We start from the raw sequence: 25,576 nt of genomic DNA, 5'->3' as shown, positions 1-25,576 counted from the left end.
TTATAATCTAACAATACTCTACTAAACAACGTATGCCCACTTAAATTATAATTGAAATGTTCCGATAACAGTTTTGAGTTTCGTCAACGTTCGTAGTTTTTTCTCAAATATATAATGAATGTCATAGATTATGCAAGCTCTCGGCCAATAATATTGCGCCAATTTGACGACCTCCGTGGTCGAGTAATGTGTACACTGGTCTTGACTGGTCCCGGGTTCGATTACAGGCCGAGTCGATGTAGATAATTTATTAGTTTTCTATGTCGTTACTTCTGATTTTCCATAACACAAATGCTTTAGCTACATAAATTGGGATCAGAGTAATGTATGTGTATGTATTTTTAATTTTTTTAATTGTTGTGTATTTGGCTTTTTCCTCTTGCGTTTGGAATAGACTGAAATCACATTTTGAGTGTATTTAAAACTTTAAATAAGTTTACATAATACATTTAACGCCTTAATGATTTGATAAACTAAGATATATATTCTGTTGATTACTTGACTATCATAAATACATTTTCTCTCTATGAATTGATTAACGATACTGGAAATATAAAGTAAATAAATAAATAAATAAATAAATATTCAGCGTCACACGCTTTGTGTCGGTGATAGCTTAAGCGTTAAGGTACCACCATCAAGTATTCTTTCACCAAACACCAATACAGTATTGTTGTGTTCCGTTTTAAAAGGGGATCGAGTTAGTTTAACTACAGGCACAAGAAACTTAACATCAACAACTGCCAAGCTGTCCAATTTGATGAGATATAAAAAATATTTACAGCGCTAATATAAGTTAATCCTTACGACCCTTGTAATCAGTGGCTACAATTACTGGCAGTGTCTGGTCGTTTACCCGTACTCTTACAAGTGTTAATAGTAGTTACATATTGTTGATGCAATGTTATCTCTGTGCAACATATCCTATGTTTGTCTGTTTTCAACAGACAACGCTAAAACATTGTAAAAGCGTGTTTGCTCAGAAACTGGTGCTGTAAGTGTTTGACTTATAATGAAACATATTACTACATTATTTCTACATTAATAACTATTTGGATATAATTTTAATGTATGTGTAATGTATATAAGAAAATTTAAGCTTTTAAAGAGAGAAAAATATGAAGTTGGTGTAATCGCGTACATTAAATTTAATATTAATTAAGAAAATGTTTATAAATAACACTTGCATTGTACCTGTATGAAATTGTAGAAAAATTGTCACCATGGTCCATAGATGTTGAAGCCGCCAAAAATTACTCATTTCTTACATCGTTTATGGACCATATATCTTGGGAGCTAATTTGTTACATCCATGCCTGTAGTTACATTAGTTCACTCACCCATCAAACCAGAACACAACAATATTTAAGTATTGCTCAAGCAGCAATAGATAGATGATGACTAACCTACCAAGATAGGCTCGCTCAGAGCCCTTCCACCAAGTAATTGCAACAACAGAACTCACAATTTGCTATAACTGTACACTGTACAGCCTAAAATCCAACAACATTTTTATTGGGGGAATATGATCTTAAAATGTTCAAGGTCGATGGGAAATCGAATTACGAATGATTTACCCTAACGAGGCAGTTAATATGACAGTGTAACATTACACTAATATCTGCAGATTAGTATAAGTATGAGTATCGTTTTAAGTTCCGATCCATTTACCGGTAAATATCCCCTTGGCTGAATCGAACCGGTTCCTAGAACTTGGTGTTAACGCAGCCGAGCGCGTGTCGCTTGCGTAATGGTAGTCTTAATCTGTGCCGTCGCCTGGAAAAATACTAGTGGCGACTGGCAACACTTGTTGACTATTGTCCGGTCAAACCACTGGGCGGATCGAGCTGAATTTTGGCACGTTGTGACGTAGGCAACTAAGAAAGGATTTTGACAAATTCCACCCCTAAGGGAGTAAAATATCTTTATTTACGACATCACTTTAAAACCTCTAAAACTATCCGTGTTAGTATAGGTATTGTTCGTGTATTATACATACATATAAACCTTTTGAATCAACATATTTACTGAGACATCTCATAAGCCTTACTGATATTAATGCACACTACGCCCTCAACAACAAACATATCTATACATTAAACCTTATCAACGACAACAACATTATCTTTAAAAATTTGACATCTTTAAATGTCAATGAAATTTTTTTAAATTATGAATCAAAGTCAGAAAGCAAAGTTAAAGTTTATAATAAAACGGCTATATTATGAGTGTTATGGAACTACCAATAAACCATTGATTATACCCTGAAAGCCTTCGTTGGTAATATTGTTCTGACCTTTGATATTAAGACGAGGAGCTTCTATTGCGTCAGTGTTACTTAAACTTTAAGATTAAACAATGCTGTCCTCGTCTCTCGTATGTCATATTAATGGTGTTAGAAAGAGATGAAATAAAGTACACGCTCTAAACGTTCATAAGGCTTTATTGTCGACATTTTTAAGGCGAATGATTATTATTACTTTATATGTTTATTTGTTTATTACATTGTAACGTAGTGCTGAGATTCATCTAGTAATTTATTTAAAAAAAACTTCTTTTAGTTATAACATTAGTTATATATGTAGGAAATATATAAACAAACATATATTTAAACAAAGCTTATTCATGGACCTTTTTATTATGAAACAGATCGAAAAACAAACATTTTAATGTTGTATATGTGCCGTGTATACATATGCATTTATTAAAAAGCGGTTATTTTAATATTATAAACAAACACTCCAATTTTATTATATGATATACCTAAACGAAACAATAATTAATTTATCATTGTATGCCATGTATGTTTTTACATGTGTATGTATGAAGGCGTGTGAGTGTGTTAAAATCAAATCAAATCAAAATATTTTTTTATGTATACACTAATAAACACATATATAGACCACATTTAAAAATTACAAGAGTCGTATGTGTGCTGTCTTTTCGTGTGTGAGTGTGCGTGATATATACATGCATTTTTCTTTATATAGATTGTTTTATATAATACAAGAACTTGAAATTCACGCTTGTCACGTTAATAATATAAATTAAAAGCGGGAGAAACTGCGAAGTGTTTATATAATAATATGTATTGTATAAGTCATTATAAGCGTCGTATTGATATAAGTGGATATTGGTTTTTTCGGTTAAGCCTTACAAAAATCACTGTCCATCTCTTTGTACAAATGTACAAAGCGATGAATGCCCTACCCCAATCAAAACCAAAATTAAAATATACATTATTCAAGTAGGCTTTTACAGGCACTTTTGAACCGTCGTTCAACTATATTAAATGAAGCTACCGCCAGTTCGGAAAGCAGATTCTACTGAGAAGAAAAAACTCAGTAGTTATTCTTTTTCAACATTTAAAAATACAGTCAAATTCTGACAAGCACCAAGTGCTAATTCCGCGCTTTTTTAATCGACTGTATTATCTTGTATTGAATAATATGCTTTCTTTACGAATGTATTTTTTAGAAATTATTTAAATTTATGAAGAGACAAAGCTAAAAAATGTATGTGGAATTTTATAAAAGAAACGGATGCCTTGTCCCAAGAAGGATTTATTGACTGCTTGTGCACATATAATGATTATCACAGATTTTATTAAAGAGAAAAGTAGAATTCCATCAGTGACGTCACGACACTTCAATTTAAGGTTGTTCATTTACCTCTGGGTCAAGCTATGGGCATTGCGATACATAATAAAGTCTACATATGAAGAGCATGATAAGTTAATATGTATTCCGTCTTAAACGCCCGCAAGCTGTTGCTGAATCATTACAAAATACCTAAGAGCTCGTGTCGCAATCATAGATTGACGTGATCGGTGGCCATAAATTGTGTTTATTCCTCGAATTGTATGTCTTGAGGAAAGGTATTTAAGTACTTTTAAATATATATATCTTATGTTTATTGATATTTGAATTTTTGTCTTAAAATATATCCTTTGAAGTAAGGTCTATAGGTAGGATAAGAGCCGAGATGGCCCATTGGTTAGAACAAGTATATCTTGAACAATGATTGCGGGTTCGAACCCAGGCAAGCACCACTGAATTGTCATATGCTTAATTATACGAAGGTCGGTAAAGGAAAATATCGTGAGGAAAGTTATGTGTCTAATCCCAGCGAAATTATGCCACATGTCAATTCACCAACCCGCATTCGAGTAGCGTGGTGGAATATAAACCTACCCCTCACAGGGAGAGGAGTCCTTAGCCCAGCGATGGGAAATTTGCAGGCTATTACTACTATACGGTGACAAGCTATTTGTATTTATAATGTAATGAATTTAGATTTTACATCAGATAAGACACTCAGTAATTACTGTTTATGCATTTTCGACCAATCAAATGAATCTTGTATAAAGTTTCATTTTCGCGAGTTTAACTACAGTTTCAACTAGTCACCGTTATAGTGTTATACACATTAATTATCTTTACTTATTAAGTATATTTTAAATGAAAACGACTACATAATTTACTGTAGAATACCTTGACCCAAAAAAAATGTCTTTTAAGTCGGAAAATAGTCCGTTTAACTTAAAATTCTGAATATAATTAAATGTTTCTGTCGATGCAATTAACCGTTGAGTACCTTCTTCATCTGAAGGATGCTGAATGTCAGTCAGGTTGTCAACGTGTCACATTTCATCTAAGTAGGGCAATACGAGGCATTGAAATTCAACAAACAATGCAAATTACGAAGAATATGTACAGATAATCGTATCAAAGTCAGTTTAGCTTGCATGTAATCTCAGTAAGAAAAGTTTGTTAAGTAATATTTGTACTACAAAGAAGAATACGGTGATCTACAGACCAGAGGTTATGTAAGTCGTTTCCTCTTTGCGCAAGCGCACACGCGTCGCCGATTTGACATAATAATGTTGAATTACGAACGCGCTTGGCGGATTGGGGTACCGCGGTTGTGTGTTAAGTCGTACCGATGTGTACGATACTAGTTTAAGCTAGCAACTTCGCTCGATTTGGTCAGGTGTTAGGTATAAATAGTAACATAAGTAACGTACTTATAATATTAGTAGCTAGTATTGATTATGAGGACATGTAGGTCACAAAATCAACATACAAAATATAAAAGTAGCCTCTTGAGTCTAAAATTTAGCGATGAGCCAGCAAGAAATTAAATAGTAACGAATAGTATATAAGTAACAAAAAGAAAGTAACGTTTTTTCCTTAATATATTTAAGCTCATAACGTTTCCCACTCCGTAAAGTCAATAAATCCTTCTTGGGACAAGGTATCCGTTTTATATACAAAAACCTTCCGCTGGAATCACTCTTCAATCTCATAAAATCTTATAAAAAACCGCATCATAATCCGTTGTTTAATTCTAAAGATAATAAGTTAGCGAGAGTCAATGTCGCTTGACATATTTTGTCATTACACGGACGTGTTATTCAAACAGAATTCAGCAGTGACGTCAAACGCTGGTGATCACCGTCGTGACGGTACCATTCGCACCATTGTTTGTTTAATTAACAATAGACAAAAACAAATAATTTCGTTTTCAAATATACATAATAGCGGTGACTCGCAGTCTCATCTTATAATAAGCTAGTAGTCGCCCGCGGTTTCATTAACGTTTTAGGGTGTTGGTTGTCATGTGTGCTTCATATCAAATTACATCAAATTCGGTTTGGTCGTGAAAGAGCGACAGACAGACAGACAAATATAGCTACTTTCACAATTGCAATATTATAATATAGATGTAGATGATAGATGATGCAGAGAAACTTGCATACATATATTTTGTTTAGTATTTATTGAACTGAATACGTGGATTTTTTATGGTATGGTTTGGCGGATGGGCTTGATAGTAAGGTGTGGTCCCATATCCAATGTTGCTGTAAGATATATTAATCATTCCTTACATCAAAATGTGCTATCAACCTTGGTAACTAAGATGTTACGTCCCTTGTGCCTGTAGTTACACTGGCTTACTATTGTTTGGCGTTAGAATATCTGATGAGTGGGTAGTAGCTTGCACGAAGCCCCACCAAGTGGATTAATCTACAATTACCAGTTCAAGTTAAATTAACACATGTACAAACACACACTACAGTTTTGAAATATATTATATATGTTATGCTGTGATGGTTTTGTGTAGAAAAACTTGTGTTAAAAATAAGTTTGCATTGTTATGAAGGCTTTAAAAGTCGTCAATGCAAATCTGATGATGAACTGTCACGAAGATAAAATAAATATTAAAATTAAATACACTAGTGTATATTGAACGAGTAATTTTAAATAAATAAATAAATGTTGGACAGCATCACATACATTACTCTGATCCAAATATAAGTAGCTAAAGCACTTGTGTTATGGAAAATCAGAAGTAAAGGCGGCACCACGAACACCCAGACCCGAGACAACATAGAAAACTAATGATAATCTACATCGACTCTGTTAAGAATCCAACCGTGGACCTCGGAGTGGCGTACCCATGAAAACCAGTGTACACATTACTTGACCACGGAGGTCGTATTCGTTCGAATATTTTGTCTTCAAAATCAAAGCATTATTTATTCAAGGAGGCTTCTAAAGTCAGATTCATCGGCATTTTGAATCAGCATGTTACAGTATTGAATTAAATATAACTTAAGTCAAAACAACCAGTTCGCATAGTACATTCTATAGAGAAGAATCGACAGGAAACTCTGTTCATTCTATGTATTCTTTTAGTTTTCTACGTCATATAACAGCATATGTGTTTGTGTCCAGGGTTCGTGCTGGCGTCCGCCGTGGTGCTGCTCCTCCTCGGCGTCATATGCGCGATATTCTTCGGGACCTGGGTGCGGATGTTCATTGATCATGTGAGTATCATACTACCAACCTACTACCATATTATCTTTACATCATACATACATACATAGAAGAAACTAAGAAAGCTTGTAGTTTCTAAGTTCTACCTTAACACGTTGGATGCGGCATAATTTTGTTTCATTCCTGCCATACGGGGTCTTTCAGACCTCGTAGCGTCACGGGGCTCATTAGACCCCGTAACGTTTGAGAAACTAAAACTCGACGTGATGTGAAGATGTGATGTGGTCGAACTATATTTCAGTGTGGTACGTGGTTAAAGAGTCCCCGTATTAAAGTAGGTACACCATAGCATTCGGTTTTTAATAGGAATTATATTAGTATATATATCAATTTCCTACAATATGTTAAATATATATGTCGCAGAATCAAGAGGCATAATTATTGGAATCACTATTGATTAACGTTAATTTAGAATAACGCCACCTATGGTCGTTTGTTGGAAACGTCAAGCGGTGTGCTTGGGTGGGGTCGGTACAGGTGTGGTAAGTTTAACAGCTATGAGCGGACATTCAGTTTTCACAGGAAACGAATTGAGACTTCACTTGAGAATTAGACACGAAGGCGAGAGGTCGTGCTACCCGCCTGTACCGAACCTATCGCGTTTCCATAGTTCATTCATTTCGATAATTCAGATTTGAGATTTTGTTAATCTGTTATGTGAGTGAATAGTAAACGATTACAATTATTAGTGTTGAGACAATTATTTCTAATTACCTACAATGTCGAATATAGATTCTGATGACGAGGTACCTCAAATAAGTGAATTACCCTCGTTATATTTTGTTATATTTTGGCCTCCTCACGACTATGTTTTTCTTTTATATTTTGATTGAATTATAAACACAAATAAAGCACATGAAAATTCATTGGTGCTTGCCTGGGTACGAATTTATTGGCTAAGACGCACGCTTTCTAACTAATGGGCCTTCTCGGATCCTGTAAAAATCAATGAAATAAACTTTACTGAAGGTTAACAAAACGATATTGTTTCTCTTAAGGCTTTACCAATACAATTCCCACAGCCTATCCACGGAGATACCGCACTAAACAGGCGTTAATATTGGCATTTCTTTACGGCGTTCTTGAGATTTTTTTAACTCGTTATGAAATCGATTTAATAGAGATTTGGTGGCTGTATTTCTTTTTTATATTATCCGATAACTTTTTTGTGGAAATTATTTATTAACTTACCACCGGTTCGGAAAGTAGATTCTATCGAGAAGAACCGGCAATAAATTCAGTAGTTACCCTTTTTCAACATTTAAAAAATTCAATCATATTAGTTAAACACAATTATATGTGTATGTAATGTATCCTGCCTGGAAGTCAACAGGTATTAATTCCACGCTTTTTTATCATCTACAAAATCTTGTATCGAGTAATATGCCTTTTCATCAATGTATCTTTTATAAACGATTTGAATTTACGAAACGGCAAAGTTAAAAAGAAAAAGTATCTAAATACTTGATTAGTACTCAAAATTGTAAAATAAAAATAAATAAGTAACGTTTTTCTACTAAATTGTGTAATTGAATTTTTTATGGTATTGGATAGCGGACGATCTTATGGGTTAACTGATGGTATTTGGTCACCAGCATAGATGGCGCTGTAAGAAGTATTTACTACAAACAAACCTTCCTTATACATCAGTCTGTTTGTTGGTGAAAACCATATCTGAATATGATCAGCAGTTTTAGAGCATCGCTTCAAAATGACAGACGCAGAAGGGGTATCCTACTAATATTATACATGCAAAAGTTTGTGAAGATGGATGGATGTATGTTACTCTTTCACGAAAAAACTATTGAATGGATTTGAATGAAATTTAACAGTAACGTAAGTTATGTATCAGAATAAGACATAGGCTACAATTTATAATGATATTATGTAATTTGGTCATAATATAACGATACATATCAAGTACCCGAGCGCTGGTGGGTGGCTAGATTATAATATAGGTTGGCGAATGAGCATATGGGCCACCTCATGGTAAATGGTCACCATCACCCATAGACAATGGAGCTGTAAGAAATATTAGCTATTCCTTACATCGTCAATGTGCCACCAACCTTGGGAACTAAGATGTTATGTCCCTTGTGCCTGTAGTTTCACTGGCACACTCACCCTTCAAACCGGAACACAACAATACTGAGTAGTGTTATTTGGCGGTAGAATAACTGATGAGTGGGTGGTGGCTAGACGGGCTTGCACAAAGAATTAGAATAATAACAGTAACTCTATTTGAATCTTAGTATCCTGTGCGATAGTAAAACGGTATTATTATGTTGATTAATCGTAAAAAATGAATTACGCCAGTTATCGCGGCGTGTAAAGTATATTTCATGGTTTATTTCACGCCGACCGCGTTTACCCTCGACCCGCTGAGCGGCGGCCATGTTGCCAATCTGTAACCACATAGGTCTGATTTACGTGTTGTACTAAAATAAAATCTTATAAAACTGCATCTTAAATAAATATTAACGATTCCTTACGATATCAATGCTTTATTTATCAACATTGTGAGCTAATATTTGAGAGTTAGGGAGAGAGAGAGAGAAGGTCTGAGAGTTTAAATCTATATATATAATGAATTGGGAGTGTCTGTTTGTAATATTAAAATAGCCCTTTTTTACGCAATGCATACACATAAACCAAAATAACATTGTTTACAAGTTTTGTCTGTCTGTTTGTTCCGGCAAATTTCTAAAACGGGTGTACCGATTTTGATAGGACTATCACTGGCAGATAACTGATATAATAGGGAGTAACTTAGGCTACAATATTTTTTTAAACACAGCTAGTAATATATATAATACAATAATTCAATCGATGTTTCTGTCGACGGTACTTTATAGTAATCACAGCGAGTCCGCCATTATAATGAAGCAATACGTATACAATTATATCTTAAATTTAAACTGTTTTATGTATTATAGTTTTATTACTCGAATTACTTTTATTGCATAGCGTTTATCGATTAAGGTTGAGGTGAGTAACGAGAATCGTTTCTATGACGTAATCAGCAGTGTACCCGGTGGAATGTCCCATTAAACATTGTATATATATACCATGATAGAATTTTTTGATAGCCTGCGTTTTGATGCTTAGATCTTGAAAATTACGAAACTGATTTTGATGCCGCTTTAATAGATAGAGAGATTCGAGAGTTTTTTGTATATTATTGGTGTAAGGGCTTTGTGCAAGCCCGCCTGGGTAGGTACCACCCACTTATAAGATATTCAACCGCCAAACAACAGTACGCAGTATTGCTGTGTTCCGGTTTGAAGGGTGAGTGAGCCAGTGTAACTACAGGCACAAGGGACATAGCGTCTTAGTTCGCAAGGTTGATGGCGCATTGACGATGTAAGGAATTGTTAATATTTCTTACAGCGTCATTGTCTATGGGTGATGATGCATATGCTCGTCCGCCAACTTATTACATAAAAAAATACATGGACAATAGAAGTTTCGAATTTGATGTCTTAAGTAAACAAATTCTCTAGCATATATATTTTATCAGCATTGCACTCGCGCCAAGCCGGGGCGGGTAGCTAGTGATACATAATTTATAAAATCATGAGGTATATTAATAGGTAACGTTTGAAATATCTTACTATTAAAGTGAATACCTCGCTCGGAGAGTGTTTTGATTCTCATTCCGTTATCTTGAGTTATATTTGATCTGCGGTGACGAAATGTTTTTTTCTACTATTTGCAAATGCTTACGTCATCTCTTTATTTACTCGTCGGAATGCTATCTATACATATAATAAAATTGGAGTGTCTGTTTGTAATATTAAAATAGCCATTTTTTACTCATACCGAAATAACATTTTTTGTCGATCTGCCAGTCTGTTTTTTCCCGCTAATCTCTGGAACGGCTGGACAGATTTTGATGGGACTTTCACGTGTAGATAACTGATATTATGGGGAGTAACTTGGCTACAATATTATATTTTTCTGTTATATTCGAATGCGTACAAGGTCCCGTGCACAGCCAGTCTCAAATATGTTGTTATCGTGGATATTCTAAGTTATACGTATTACTCGAATTGGTATATTAATTTTGTCTGCCTTAACTCTAGGTGTAGACAGTAGTGCATTAAGCTCAGGAGCCTCTCGCCTCAATGCTTGTAGTCAAATCTGAGTTCATTGATGAGATGAGAGATGAGAAGGATCTCTTAGAAATCTCTTTCTGGGTGCCGTGGTAGCCAGAAGACTTTAGGAACTCGGATGCTTTTATCTTTAATAATACTAGCGACCCGCCCCGGCTTCGCACGGGTGCAGTACTGATACTCAATATACTACAGAATTTGTTTATTAACGACATCACATTGCAAACTTCTAAAATTATCAGCGTTTCTTTACTATATTGTTCATGTATTTTTTATAAAAACCTTCCTCTCGAATCACTCTATCTATTAAAAAAAAAAACGCATCAAAATCCGTTGCGTGGTTTAAAAGATTAAAGCGTACAAAGGACATAGGGACAGAAAAAGTGACCTTGTTTTATACTATGTAAAGCTTATAAATGTGAAAGTAACTCTGTTTGACTGTCGCTTTTTTATGAACCGCTGAATCGATTTTGATGAGATTTGCTACTATATAGTGTATGGCTACTTTTACTGTCTAACACATGACAACCAACACCCTAAAACGCGAGCCTACCCGCGGTCGACTACTAGTATAAAATATAAATATATTAATACCGTTATACATAATCAATATGAATAATGTCTCGTTAGAAATATCAATAAAACAGGATTCTATACAAACAGACACACTATACCGTATGGTCTTTCCATATTCATGGGATACCTTTTTAGGCGAGGTGAGTTGTTACAGCCGGCGTGCGCCGTTAGATGCGTCACGAGCATCGGCCTCGTATCGGACGGATGAATTGATGATTGCGGGTTCAAACCCAGACAAGCATCTTTGAATAATCATGTGCTTAATTGTTTATAATTCATCTCATGCTCGGCGATCAAGTAAAACATCGTGGGGACACCTGCATATATCTAATTTCATAGATATTCTGCCACATGTGTATTCCATCCACCCGCTGAACTAACGCCTCTCCCTTTTTAGGGAGAATTTTCGGAACAGATTCCACCACGCTGTTCCAATGCGGGTTGGTGGAATACAAATGTGGCAGAATTTTTGAAATTTGTCACATGTAGGTTTCCTCACGATGTTTTCCTGCACCACTGAGCACGAGATGAATTATAAAGACAAGTTAAGCACATGAATCAGCGGTGCTTGCGTGGGTTTGAACCCGCAATCATCAATTAAGATGTAGGCGTTTTAACCACTGGGCCATCTCGACTCCAATAACCAATCCATAAACCTTATATAAATTGTAAATGACACAGGTAGACATAGTTTATTGTCAAATACAGTCAATATATACCGTCGAGTCTGTATAGGAAGATTATATAGAAGAAAGTTTGTATATTTGGATTCTTGTTACTCAATCACGCAAAAACGACTCGACGGTTTTGCTAGACTTAACATATAGGCTACCTATCACCTGCCCCCACTTTCACACGCGGACGTAGTAGTTTTAATCCTGAATAGTTAATTATTCACTATTTTGGACTTGGTGGTAGGGCTTTATGCAAGCCTGTCTGGATAATATATAATCAAATATTCTACAAACAACTCAGTATTGTTCAGTTCCGGTTTGAAGGATGAGTGAGCCAGTGTAACTATATATGTAACAGAGGACATAAAATCTCATTTCCTAATGTTGGTGGCGTATTGACGATGTAAGTAGTTCTTTCTAGTTTTTTGTAGTGGTAGTTGTTGTTTGGGTGCTGTGGTGACCATTTACCATCAGCCTTAGAACAGGACTATTTGCTCGTCCGATAATCTACACCATAAAATATTCATTTCATTCGATAACAAAGCAACTACTGACTTTCTTAACGGTGCTTCTCCATAGAACATTGTAAAATTATAATTAAAAAAAGCTTATATGTTTGAAAGTTATGTTTATGTTACTTTGACCACTAATGTCTATTTCCATTGGGCTGTTAATTGGTGAATCCCTCACTTTCCCAGCTATGGGACACTTATTGGTACAATTTGAGCCGCCTATCGAAACAACAATAGTCTTACAATAACCAATAAACTCATTAAAATATTTCATGTTTTGTAACCAAATCCTTGACACGGATAAGCTGGTGTTTTTTCGCGTGAAGCAATCAACCATTCCCCCTAAACTGTCTCCCAAGGTCACATTAAAACAACAAACGGCACCGTCTAAGCATAATATCATAAAGGCGTTTTGCAACTTTAATATTATACAATACTAATGACATATCGGCTTCGCACGGGTGCAATACTTATACTAAATATACTACAGAATTTGTTTATTTACGATATCACGTTAGAAAATTATCAGTGTTTCTTTACTATATTGTCCATGTATTATATACAAAATCCTTCCTCTGGAATCATTCTATCTATAAAGATATCCAAATTGAAATCCGTTGTGTAATGTCAAAGATCTAAGCATACATGGGGACAGACAGCGGTAAGCGACTTTGTTTTATACTACGTAATGATGTCCATGAATTAAGGATACAAAACAAGAGCAGAAATAATGTAGCTGAACCAGAGATAGCATTCAAATGTCGATCAGCTGAGCGCAGTTTTCAATTCCTTTATTCGTGATTATTACTCGTGCTTGAGAAGCAAATCCACCAGCTTATGGTTAATTAGAATAAGCTTCTAACTCTTTCTTTCGCATAAAAGATTATATTGATGATAAAAAAGGGTGGACGTAGTATCTGTTGTAGCTTGAATAAGAATATTTTAACATGAATGCCGCGCCCGATATTTCGTCACAAAAATATATAGCTTTATAGTTTACACGATTTAAGTAAAAAAAGTTTAAAGGCTCTACACAAGCCCGTATAAAGGCTTAATGTATCCGTGTGAAGGTGATCCGCAATCGGTAGGATCTCTCTCACGCGCTTTCGAAACTAAAACAATCGCCAGAGTAGCGTGTGACGATCCTTGGCTGTATCTGGTTTACTAGTTTATGCATATGGTTTCACTTGATATATTATAAGTAAGTACATGTCATTGCCGGAGCAACGCTGGAAGAGGCTTCTCTATTATGCAGCATATGGAATATAATTTGATTATTTATGATTCAAGTTATTCCAACTTCATAAGAAATAGTTTGAGCTACAGGTCATAACCTATTTTATTAGGACCTTTTCGAATTTGAATATATAGGCATCCTGACCTCATCAATTTCCATAGAAGCCAGAAATATTTATCAAATAATCCTAACTTATTTAAAGAGACTTGGTTAATTAAGGAATAACGTAGGTTTGAGTTGAACTGTTATAAACTTGGTGGAAGGGCTTTGTGCAAGCCCGTCTGGGTAGGTACTACCCACTCATCAGTTATTCTACCGCCAAACAACAGTATTTGGTATTGATGTGTTACGGTTTGAAGAGTGGGTGAGCCAGTGAAACTACAGGTATAACGGACATAACATCTTAGTTCCGTGGTTCGGTGGCGCATTGGCGATGAAATTAATGGCTAATGTTTCTTAAAGAGGCATTGTCTATGGGCGGTGGTGACTTACCAACTCGTGGTCCATATGCTCATGTTCATGTTTCATTGTTGCTTAGGCGTATTATTCGATACAAGATTTTGTAGATGATAAAAAAGCGTGGAATTAATACCTGTTGACTTCCAGGCAGGATATATTAATTTAAATAATTGTATTAACTAACATGACTGTATTTTTTTTAAATGTTGAAAAAGAGTAACTACTGAGTTTCTTGCCGGTTCTTCTCGGTAGAATCTACTCTCCGAACCGGTGGTAGCTTCACTTAATTGTTAAATGACGATTCAAAAGTGCTTGTAAAAGCCCTCTTGAATAAAGTATATTTTGATTTTTGATTTTGCTTAATACGTGTTTGTGTTTCAGGAGTTGGTGCTCCGCCCCGGCTCGATGACGTTCGAGTGGTGGGCGCGACCGCCCGTGCGACCGTTCGTCCGCGTCTACGTGTACAACGTGACGAACGCTGACGAGTTCCTCAACAACGGCTCCAAGCCGGTGCTGGACGAGCTGGGGCCCTATGTCTACTCGTGAGTATCATTTGAATCAATGCTAAATTATGGTTCCGTGGAAAGCAGTTCAGGATATTAATAAATAAATATTGGACATCACATACATTACTCTGATCCCATTGTGAGTAGCTAAAGCACTTGTGTTATGGAAGATCAGAAGTAATGATGGTACTACACACACCCAGACCCAAGACAACACCACGGTAGCATTCGTAAGCGATACCGTGGCGTCCGCCGAAAGACGGAGAGGGTACCGCTGGTTTTTTAGTGGGTAAACCCGGCGTGCTTGGGCGCACTCGGCGTTCAGGGCTCCGGGGAGTCCCACACACCCAATGCGTTTTTCCGGCAAGAAAAAAAAAAGACCCAAGACAACATTGAAAACTTATGAACTTTTTCTACATCGACTCGGCCGGCGATCGAACCCAGGGCCTCGGAGTTGCGTACCCATGAAAACCGGTTACTTTTTAGTTCATATTAATTTGTTTTAAAATAGTGTTTTGTTTGAAGTCGGTTTTTCTTTTTGTTGATTTTTCTATGTATTTTTATCTATGTTTCGTTTTGTAACTGTTTACAGTTTATAGTAGAGTAAAGTAATAAATAAATAATACATAGTTATCGAAGTACATGCTTAATGTTCACTGCTAATCAATAAAATAAAGATTCTGAATACCAATAGTCTAGACAATAAGGAAAAAGTAAAAGGTGTCAAATAAAATTTCCTCAAAAGGCTTTAATTATGTAACAAAATAAAACCATTAATCTAAATCTGATTCAATTAAAATACCATTAAGCAATAATCATCAGTTCTAAATAACTTTAAACTGTAATCATTACAAGAATGTTCCGATATTCAAATCAAATCAAAATACACTCTATTCAAGGAGGCCTTTACAAGCACTTTTGAATCGTCATTTAACAACTATGTTACGTCTAGACTAATCTGTCATTAGTCAAATTCAATTAGGAAGAGGATAGCCGTTGTCCTGTTATCTCTAGTGAATAGTTTAGACAAAACATTCATTACGAGAAGAACTGACACAAATTCCAATTAGTATAACACCTCGGTGACTGATAACAGCGGCTAAGACCATAAATACAAGAAGAATCCTCATTCTATCACTCTAGTAATACGACTTATGGAGATACACTTGATTGGATTTCTATTTATATTATATTCAGGATGTTTGATGCGAGCCGAGATGACCCAGTGGTTAAACGCGTGCATCTTAACCTATGAATGCGGGTTCAAACCCAGGAAAGCACAACAGAATATTCATGTCCTTAATTTGTGTTTATAATTCATTTCATGCTCGGCGGTGAAGGAAAAAATCGTGAGGAATCCTGCGTGTGTTTAATTTCATAGAAATTCTGACACATAGTTTTTCCACCAACCCGCATTGTCCCAAAACTTCTCCTCAAAGGGAGAGGCGGTTTTAGCCTGGCAGTAGGAAATTTAGTGGCCGTTGTTGTTGTTTGTCAGATGGTGAGTGGTAACCACCACACATAGACTTTGGGACTGTTGGAAATAATATCCATCCCTAAACTTGTCAAGGAAACACAATAATACTAAGTGTTGCTGTTTGCCAGAAGTATATTTAAGAAGTGCATGTTTGTGTGTGTGTGTGTGTGTGTGTGTGTGCTTGCTCAGAGCCCCAGTGAAAGTCTAAAGATGCCACTAACAATTACTTTAAAGCAAAACATTATTTTATTTTATTGCCTGGACCAAAGATTTCAATCTGTAACTCTGGGTTTTATTATCTTACCAGATAGCCATTTTGTATCATACGTTTTCAACCCCCAGAGGTCTTCGAGGCATAAATTATTATTTTATAAGTTTGTTCTTGACCGCATTTAAGATTGCTGTTACATCACAATGCGACGATAGAGCTAGCAAACTAAGGGCCGATTCAATATAGCTTTACAAATGGAAATTTCCATAATATATCGAAGAAGGATAACTTCTATGAAGATTAGTCTTATCCATAGATCATGGAAGATAAATAAAGAGTAATTTCATTTTGTTTTTGTTGTTATAGAGCTATGCAAACTTAATCTCAACACTGTTGTTTATATGTAAACGCTACTTTTCGCCCGCGGCTTCGCTCGCGTTTCAGGGATTGGTCATCATGTCAGGCAGTTGACGACCTCCGTGGTCGAGTGGTGTGTACACCGGTTTTCATGCGTACGCCACTGAGGTCCCGGGTTCGATCGTGCCGAGTCGATGTAGTTTACCATTAGTTTTCTATGTTGCCTTGGGTCTGGGTGCTTGTGGTACCCGAGACGAAATAGAAAACTAATGAAATTTTTTACATTGTCTCAGCCGGGAATCGAACCCAGGCCTCGGAGTGGCGTACCCATGAAAACCGGTGTACACACCACTCGACCATGGAGGTCGTTATGTACATAGAGATGAGGCTTATGAGAGTGCGTAGTATTAAATTATATTAAATATATTACTATTACGAGCTAAGGGACCATCAGTCCCTTCTGGATTTTAAGCCTCAAAATTGTGTCTTGGAAACTTTCGTGACCTTGTAGTTCATAATATTTGTCTAACTGCGTAATGTTTTTATTATTATTAATATTTGAAGATTAACTCTTGATGAGCCTTCGACTGACTGACGCCTTTGATCGTTGGAGTTGAATAGAACATTAGTCAGTTTAATTGTACGTTAGTTACAAGCATGCGATACGTCGACTCTTCTCGGCGCTTGCTTTGATATTTATATTTGTAAAATAAATTTTGTAAACAAGTTTTTTTCTTGGTCATACTAATTAATATTTCGTTGGTGCAAAGTTCAGCTACTCGTGCGTCACGCAAACATCAATCTTTGACTTTATTTATAGGAAAAGTAACCAACTTCTAACTGGTTAAAATTTCCAATAAACCTTAGGTGACACCTAAGGTTTATTGGAACAGAGTGATTCGAGAGGAAAGAATTTTTTTATGGAATAGGTTGGCGGACGAGAATACGGGCCACCTCATGGTAAGTGGTCAGCATCACCCATAGACAATGACGCTTATTAACTATTCCTTACATCGTCAATGTGCCACCAACCTTGGGAACTAAGATGCTATGTCCCTTGTGCCTGTAGTTACACTGGCTCACTCACCCTTCAAACCGGAACACAACAATACTGCGTACTGTTGTTTAGCGTTAGAATAGCTGATGAGTGGGTGGTACCTCCCCAGGCGGGCACAAAGCCCTACCACTAAGTAAAATTGTATGTATGTACATGCGTATTATGCCAATGAAAAGCTGAGAATGTTATCCGTCTTACGGAAATAAACAAAGTATGTAATTATCTTTGTATTTCTGTCTTTCAATCTAAAATATGCATATCTTATTGTAGTCGTATAAAAAATTAACCTACCTATGTTCCGAATATCAGAACTTTTGAATTTCTCAGTAGTCAGTTTTGTCCGTGTTTTGGTCAGTCAGGAGCACCAACTTTATAGTATAGGGGCCATTCATATATTACGTATGACAGTTGAAGTGGGAGAGGGCCGACCAGGTCGCCTCCTGGCTATTTCTAATCATATACTACTATGTATCTTATAAATTTGACAAAAAAAATAACAAAAAAAAAAAGACCCGCTGAGTTTCTTTCGCCGGTTCTTCTCAGATCAGGGTGTTCCTTTTTCCGAACCGGTGGTAGTGTTTATTTGACAATCAATAAGTAAGTGTAATGCTTCTATATTGAATAAAGGAATTTGAGTTTGAGTTTGAGCATGTCTTATGTTTTCCACAAGGGAGTGAGAAGGAGTTTTGATAGTTCGTAAGTTTAACGAAAAGTCAAAATTATTTCAAAGAGTGCGTACCTTTAAAACCTTTGAAATTACAAATAATCATTTCAAAAATTGCTACTTTGAAAAATAAACATTAAATAAACCAAACGTGTATTATTTTTCCTTTCATTCTGACATAATAAAGGAATGGTAATATCTTTAGTACACTGCTTCTGTACTTTAAAGTTAAGCATTTGTTAAAGTTTGTATATGTTTCCGTGCAGCGAGGAGTGGGAGAAGGTGAACATAACTGACAACGAGAACGGCACGCTGTCGTTCCACTACAAGCGCACGTACACCTTCATGCCGGAGCTGAGCGCCGGGCCCGACGACGACTCGGTGGTCGTGCCCAACATACCCATGCTGGTGAGTACCTGCTGCCATCAAAACATGCCCAAAACGTACTTTGAATTGACATATACAGAACTCATAAGTGAACCTACCATCGGTGCGGAATGTAGAGTCTACCGAGAAGAATCAGCAAGAAACTCAGTAGTTACTCATTTTCAACAGTACAAAGTTGTGTTAGTTAAATTCAATTATATGCATATAGTCCTGCTTACAGGTCAGCGATAATCAGCTCCATGATTTTTTATCATCTATATAATCTTGTATTGAATAATATGTCTTCTTTATCAATGTATATTTATACAAATGATTTGAATTTATGAATCGACAAAGAAAAATCAAAATGTTGATAGATCTGGCGTTAGAACACTTATTTTTGATATTGTACTTCTTTTGACACTATATGCAAAAGATGAAAATGAATTTTTCACGCGCTCATAGAATGTCATGAAATCTACGTGTGTGTATAAATTCTTTGGAGTTCAATTTTGCTTCTTACTAGGTTCCATCATATCTGATTCAGTGGTTTTACAGTGGAAAAGAAACAGACAAACAACTGTAGATTAATAAATATGGAAACTAAAAATTATTTTAATATTTATTATTATTATATTAAGTAGGTACTTCTTGTTTTGCAATTGGCTTTATTACATTACTAGTTGTGGCCCGCGGTTTTATTGCCGTGTTTTATTGGTTGATTATTATCATGTGTAATGCAAAAAAGTAGCCTATGATCTTCCTCGAAATTCAAGGCTTCATAGCAAATTTCGTCAATTTCGGATTGACAGTAAAAGAGCGACACACAGACAGTGTCACATTTATAATATTAGTGGATACAATACAACAAAAATAACCTCTCTTCATTGAGGTTGGATAAAAGTTTAAAGTCTGACCCGGTTATTATAATAAAAACACACATTATATAACTTAAAAACCCCTTTTATATACAACAAGTGTGGTATATAATTTGCCGAACACGTTTCGTATATCGTTCACGCCAAAATGAATCTTATCATAAGAATATAAGGGATATATTTGTAATGTACACGCATCGATCGTTCACGGATAATCTTAATTACGGGTTTTATATAATTGTTTTGTAATTAACTTTATTTTAATTGGAGCTATAACATATAAGTCATTATTTAGGTATATATCTATGTTATCGAACCACTCGTCAGTCAGCTTCGTCGGCGGTTTTTAAATCTGTATGTATTATATACTAGCTACTCGCCCCGGCTTCGCACGGGTGCAATACTGATACTAAATATACTACAGAATTTATATATTTAGGACATCACATTAGAAACTTCTAAAATTATCAGTATTTTTTTACTATATTGTCCATGTATTATATACAATAACCCTACTCTCAAATCACTTTATCTATTAAAAAAACCGCATCAAAATCCGTTGAGTAGTTTTAAAGATCTAAGCACACAGACAGACAGCAGTCAGCGACTTTGTTTTATACTGTGTCTTGATATATTATTTATTAATTAGATTACCAATAAAAATAGCAGTATTAAGTTTCAAGGTTGATATATTTAATGTACTTTTGATTACAGGAAATTACAAGTTGCTTTTATGTTTTTTATGAAAGTCGAAACCTATTTAGTATATTAAGAAATGAAAAATATAAAATAAGAATCTTATTTCGGAAGTTAAATCAATACAGTTGCGCTAAATGAACAGACGGTCAATTTTGAATAACAATTTATTCTGGTTTCTAAATCCTTTAATAGTAATATTATATAACTATAAGTAACAGCCTGTAAATTTCCCACTATTGGGTTGTTCCTTCATGTTGCTCCAGTGCGGGTTGGTGGATTTCGTGGCAGATTTTGTTTAAATTAGAGACATGCTTATCCTCCCGATGTTCTCATTAAATACCGATCTCGAGAAATATAAATAAAAAATAGGCACATGAAAATTCAGTGGTGCCTGTTTGAACCCGTTGTTATCGGTTAAGATGCACGCGCTCTAACCACTGGGCCATCTCGGCCATCTAAATAGTTTATATTTGTAGAAATCTCATTATCTGCTTTGGTAAGATCCAACGGCACATTTTACCTAAATTACCTAAATTGTTATCTATACTAATATTATAAGTGCGAAAGTAACAGCCGTATCGTAACGCTTTCACGAGCAAACCACTGAACCGAATTTGATTAAATTTGGTACGAAACAAGCGTAAACCCTTGAAGACAGGACATAGGCTCATTACAGTCTTTACCATAGGATACACGGGGCGCATGCCCAGGGCCCCCGTCCTGAGAAGGCCCCGAAGAACTTCTTACACACGTTTGTGCTCACGTTGACAGTTATGTACATATTCGAAATTGACATGTTTGGAAGAAATAAAAGGCTAGTGACGATGTTCGATAATGCACTTTACTTGAGGCTATGAGCAATTTATTTGTACTTGCTAGTAAATATCTACCAAAAGGCCCCAAATTCATGGGTACCAAAGGGCCTCGACATAGCTTAAGACTGATTTAACACTTTAAAGTGTTGGGGCCATTTCATCACAAACTGATATCAAAACACACAGCAAATAAGTAACAGCCCCACTATTGTTTTAAGCCTCCTCTTTTTTGGGGAGGGATTAGAGCTCAACACCACACTACTGTAGCACGTGAAAAGTGACTGGTCTTTGCCCGGGTTCGAACCCGCGACCAGTTAACAAGGTCAGCGAGTTCTAGCCTAGTTATATAATTACATTATATTTGTAAAAGTTAAAGAACATATAATCACTTCTCGGAGATATATATGTGTTTTTTTTTTAATCTTAATTATCACGTAATCCTTGGTAACGACCTCCGCGGCGCCTTGTAGCTTTAAAGTTTAAAATTAAGTTAAAATCTGTGTAACTCGAAGACGGAAGCGCTATATGTCAATGGCGCCTTAGGTTCAAGATCTACTGAACATTGGTAGTCTTGATACTTGATACAATTATTTATAGTATTGTTTTTACTTTATGTCGATTCCCGGTCGAGTCGATGTAGAAAAATTTCATTATATTTCTGTGTTGTCTTGGGTCTTAAATTTTCCTCAACTCGAGTACTTTAGTGTAAAGTCCAGAAGCAGTCTACAAACGTCTGTATTTATTAATTTGAACCGATAATTTTTGTTTTAGTATTGACAAATATACAGTGTTTAATGGTTTTAATAAATCAGAAGAAAAAAATTGATTTTAATACTTTTTTTAAAATAAATTAAAAAGTTGCATTTTTTTCATATTTTGAGAAAATCTAAAATACGAGATAACTCAAAAATGGTTTACTTTGCATCGTGCATATGAGAGTTTAAAGTATTGCAAATAGTCACCCCTATCACCTCTTAACGGGAATACATCGAATTACCAATAACCCTTGTATATACCTATAAACATATATGTATATCCTCGACTTTTACTCTTATTTAATGTTAAAAACAAGACAATATAATAACATTCATTGGTTCTGTTTAATATATTATAAAAACGAGACGCCGCATGTGGGTCGATACCTTTCACTCGACCGAGGACCCGCACTTTCGATTTTAGACACTTTGGTGAAAAAAACTACAGCGATCATATGTTTTTTTTACATTATCGAGATCATGGTGTTAATTATACAGCCGCCGGAAATGCTTTTTATAATATTTTTCTAACACAATTTCTAATTCTTTTGTTTCGTTGTTGTTGTAGCATATAAGTGTGTTCGCATTTATATATGTTTGTATTTTCTATATAGTATATAAAAAAATCGCTTCCTGTGATCTGTACGCTAAGATTTTGATACGGTTTCGGTCGGTAAATAGAGAGAGATTCAAGAGGAAGGTTTATATGTAAAACTAATATATGAATTTAATAGTAGACAAAAGCCGGGAATTTGAAAAAAGAGTTTTTTTTTGTTTTTATGTTTCATCTTCAATCTAAATATTATATAAAGGCATTGTTGTATCTGTGTGAATCCGGGACGTATAGCTAGTGTGTGATAATTGGTTCATTTGTTATTGTAGAAGGCTTAAACAAAAGAAAAAAATCTTTTGTTTATTTTCATGTATTGGTTGCCATTGTGGCTAATTAAAAGAGAATGTTGTTTAAATTATATCAGTTTTTGTATATCTATAAATATAATAAAATTAGAATGTTTGTTTGTCATATGAAAATAGCCCTTTTTTACTCAATGCATATGTATGTATACACGGTACATATAACCAAAATAACATTTTTGACAATCATTGTGATTCTATTTGTGTGTCCCGGCCAATCTCTAGAACAGCTAGGTCGATTTTGACGGGACTTTCGCTGGCAGATAACTGATATATAAGGAGTAACTTAGGCTACGATAAAATATCTTTGTTGTTAAATTTATACACGTACAAGGTCGCGGGCACAGCTAGTTTCTTATAAATATAAAAATAAAAGAAAATCGCACAATTTTTGTAACTTCTACGTAAATCTGTTTTCCGCAGTCAAGTGTGTTGGAATCAGTAATATTTTTTTTAAAGTATTGTAATGTAGACGAAGGCTCCGTGTGAAAGGTCAGCGCACACCGCAGTTATATCAACAAGCACTTACAATAACAGCCAGTTAAGCGCGTTACCCAATTGCGACCCGCGAGCCGAAGATCGTAGCGAGAGTGACCCCGATCATCGACTCTTTGTTACCAAACTTTGCCAACGATTGCTGTAAATAGTTTGGAGTGTCTGTTTGTAATATCAATCATCATTTCATTAATATTATTGTATTGGAGCATGTAGTCGATAGTGACTATCATGGTTCACACATAACAAATAATCTGATCACAGGTCTCGTCAGTAACATTTGCACATAATTCCAGGCAGCAAGCAGTTTTTTATTTGTGCTCATTGCCAAGTCACTATAAGTATAATATAAATAAAACTATTGATACAATTACTAAATGTTGATTTCTAACTACATAATAATTTGAATAGGACTTGGCTATTATGAGATCTCAAAACTTTTTACGATGGAAAGACTGCAGCGAGAGGCATGGCATTTTTTTACATTTAATGTTTTTGGTGGGATACCATAAGACCTAGCCTCCTGAATTGGTTTACCTGGTCGATGGTGTTGTATATTAGATAATCTTGGATATTAGATTCAAATTAATTGCTTATTATTTACATTATTATGTTTTTTTTATCAAAACAGATCGAACTGAGGCTTGGGAAAAACAATGATTTTTTCTTCATAAAATTAAGTCATTCATTTTTTTTATGGTATAGTTTGGCGGACGAGCATATGGGCCACCTGATGGTAATTGGTCACCATCGCCAATGACGCTGAAAGAAATATTAACTATTACTTAAATCGTCAATGTGCCACCAACCTTGGGAACTAAGATGTTATGTCCCTTTTGCCTGTAGTTACACTGGCTCACTCACCCTTCAGACCGGAACACAACAATACTGAGTACTGTTATTTGGCGGTAGAATGACTGATGAGTGGGTGGTACCTACCCAGACGGGCTTGCACAAAGCCCTACCACCAAGTGGTACCTATCTTATAGTCAGTACCTATCTCATAGTCATACCAATATTTTAACTGTAACGACATACATTACACTGATATCAAGTATCTGGGAACACAAATCGTATGAGTCATACATTAAATTAACTTTCTCGAAGACCCCCAATCAATACGGAGCGCAAGTAGATCGTGACGGAACATTACGCACTATATAATTTGTACGTACGTCTGTCGAGCCTTCTGTTACGCCCCGGTTCGGACGCTAACCGTGTCGTAACACAGCTTAAGTTCCGGTTTTAAGGGTCACACCAGATGTTAGGGACATCTTAATTCCTCAGCTCGATGATGTGGTCAATATTTCCTATAGCGTATTTGACTATGGATTGTTGTGACTTACCGTACTAATCAGGCAGATAAGATCTCTGACAAAAAGAGTGAAAGTTAGTAATAGTCCTCATGTGAAATTCATTTTTATACTTATTTTAATATTAGCAACCTGTCCCAGCTTTGCACGGGAAAAATACTGAAACATTACAAATCTCTAAAATCATCAGCGTTTCTCTATTACATTGTGCATGTATTTTACAAACTCAAACTCAAACTCAAATAACTTTATTCAATATAGAAGCATTACACTTTCTTATTGATGGTCAATTGAAACACTACCACCGGTTCGGAAAGAAAATACCCTGACCTGAGAAGAACCGGCGAAAGAAACTCAGCGGGTTTTTTTTTTGTTTGTCTTATGTATTATATAAATAAACAATTTAATATGAGATGAAATAGCCAGGAGGCGATCGTTTCATTCCCAAGGTATGCTATCGATCATAAACTCATTAATTGTATAATAACCTTTTGCACACAAGCGTTCCTTAATAATTTTTTTAAATTTGGCAACAGAGGCATTTTGAACGCTTTCTGGGATCCTGTTGTAAAACCGTATACATTGCCCCACAAAGGAGTTACTGACTCTACGCAGTCGAGTAACAGGAGTAACAAGTTTGTGTTTGTTCCTTG

The 25,576-nt window shown here is 35.5% G+C and overlaps 1 protein-coding gene across 2 annotated transcripts in view; it reads left to right on the top strand.

The window, feature by feature from the left end:
- LOC124541892 (scavenger receptor class B member 1) overlaps nt 1-25,576 on the top strand; it is a 105,803-nt gene that overhangs the window by 65,105 nt on the left and 15,122 nt on the right. For both annotated transcript variants that reach the window (XM_047119804.1, XM_047119805.1), the window contains 3 exons: nt 6,741-6,832; nt 14,797-14,957; nt 18,954-19,095. In XM_047119804.1, the coding sequence (XP_046975760.1) occupies nt 6,741-6,832; nt 14,797-14,957; nt 18,954-19,095 (395 nt within the window). The remainder of the gene's footprint in view (nt 1-6,740; nt 6,833-14,796; nt 14,958-18,953; nt 19,096-25,576) is intronic.

Source organism: Vanessa cardui, chromosome 29 (assembly GCF_905220365.1).
Source record: "Vanessa cardui chromosome 29, ilVanCard2.1, whole genome shotgun sequence".
Classification (NCBI taxonomy): Eukaryota; Metazoa; Arthropoda; class Insecta; order Lepidoptera; family Nymphalidae; genus Vanessa; species Vanessa cardui.
Note: the sequence above shows the minus strand (reverse complement) of the source record. Positions and strands in the feature narration are given on the sequence as shown.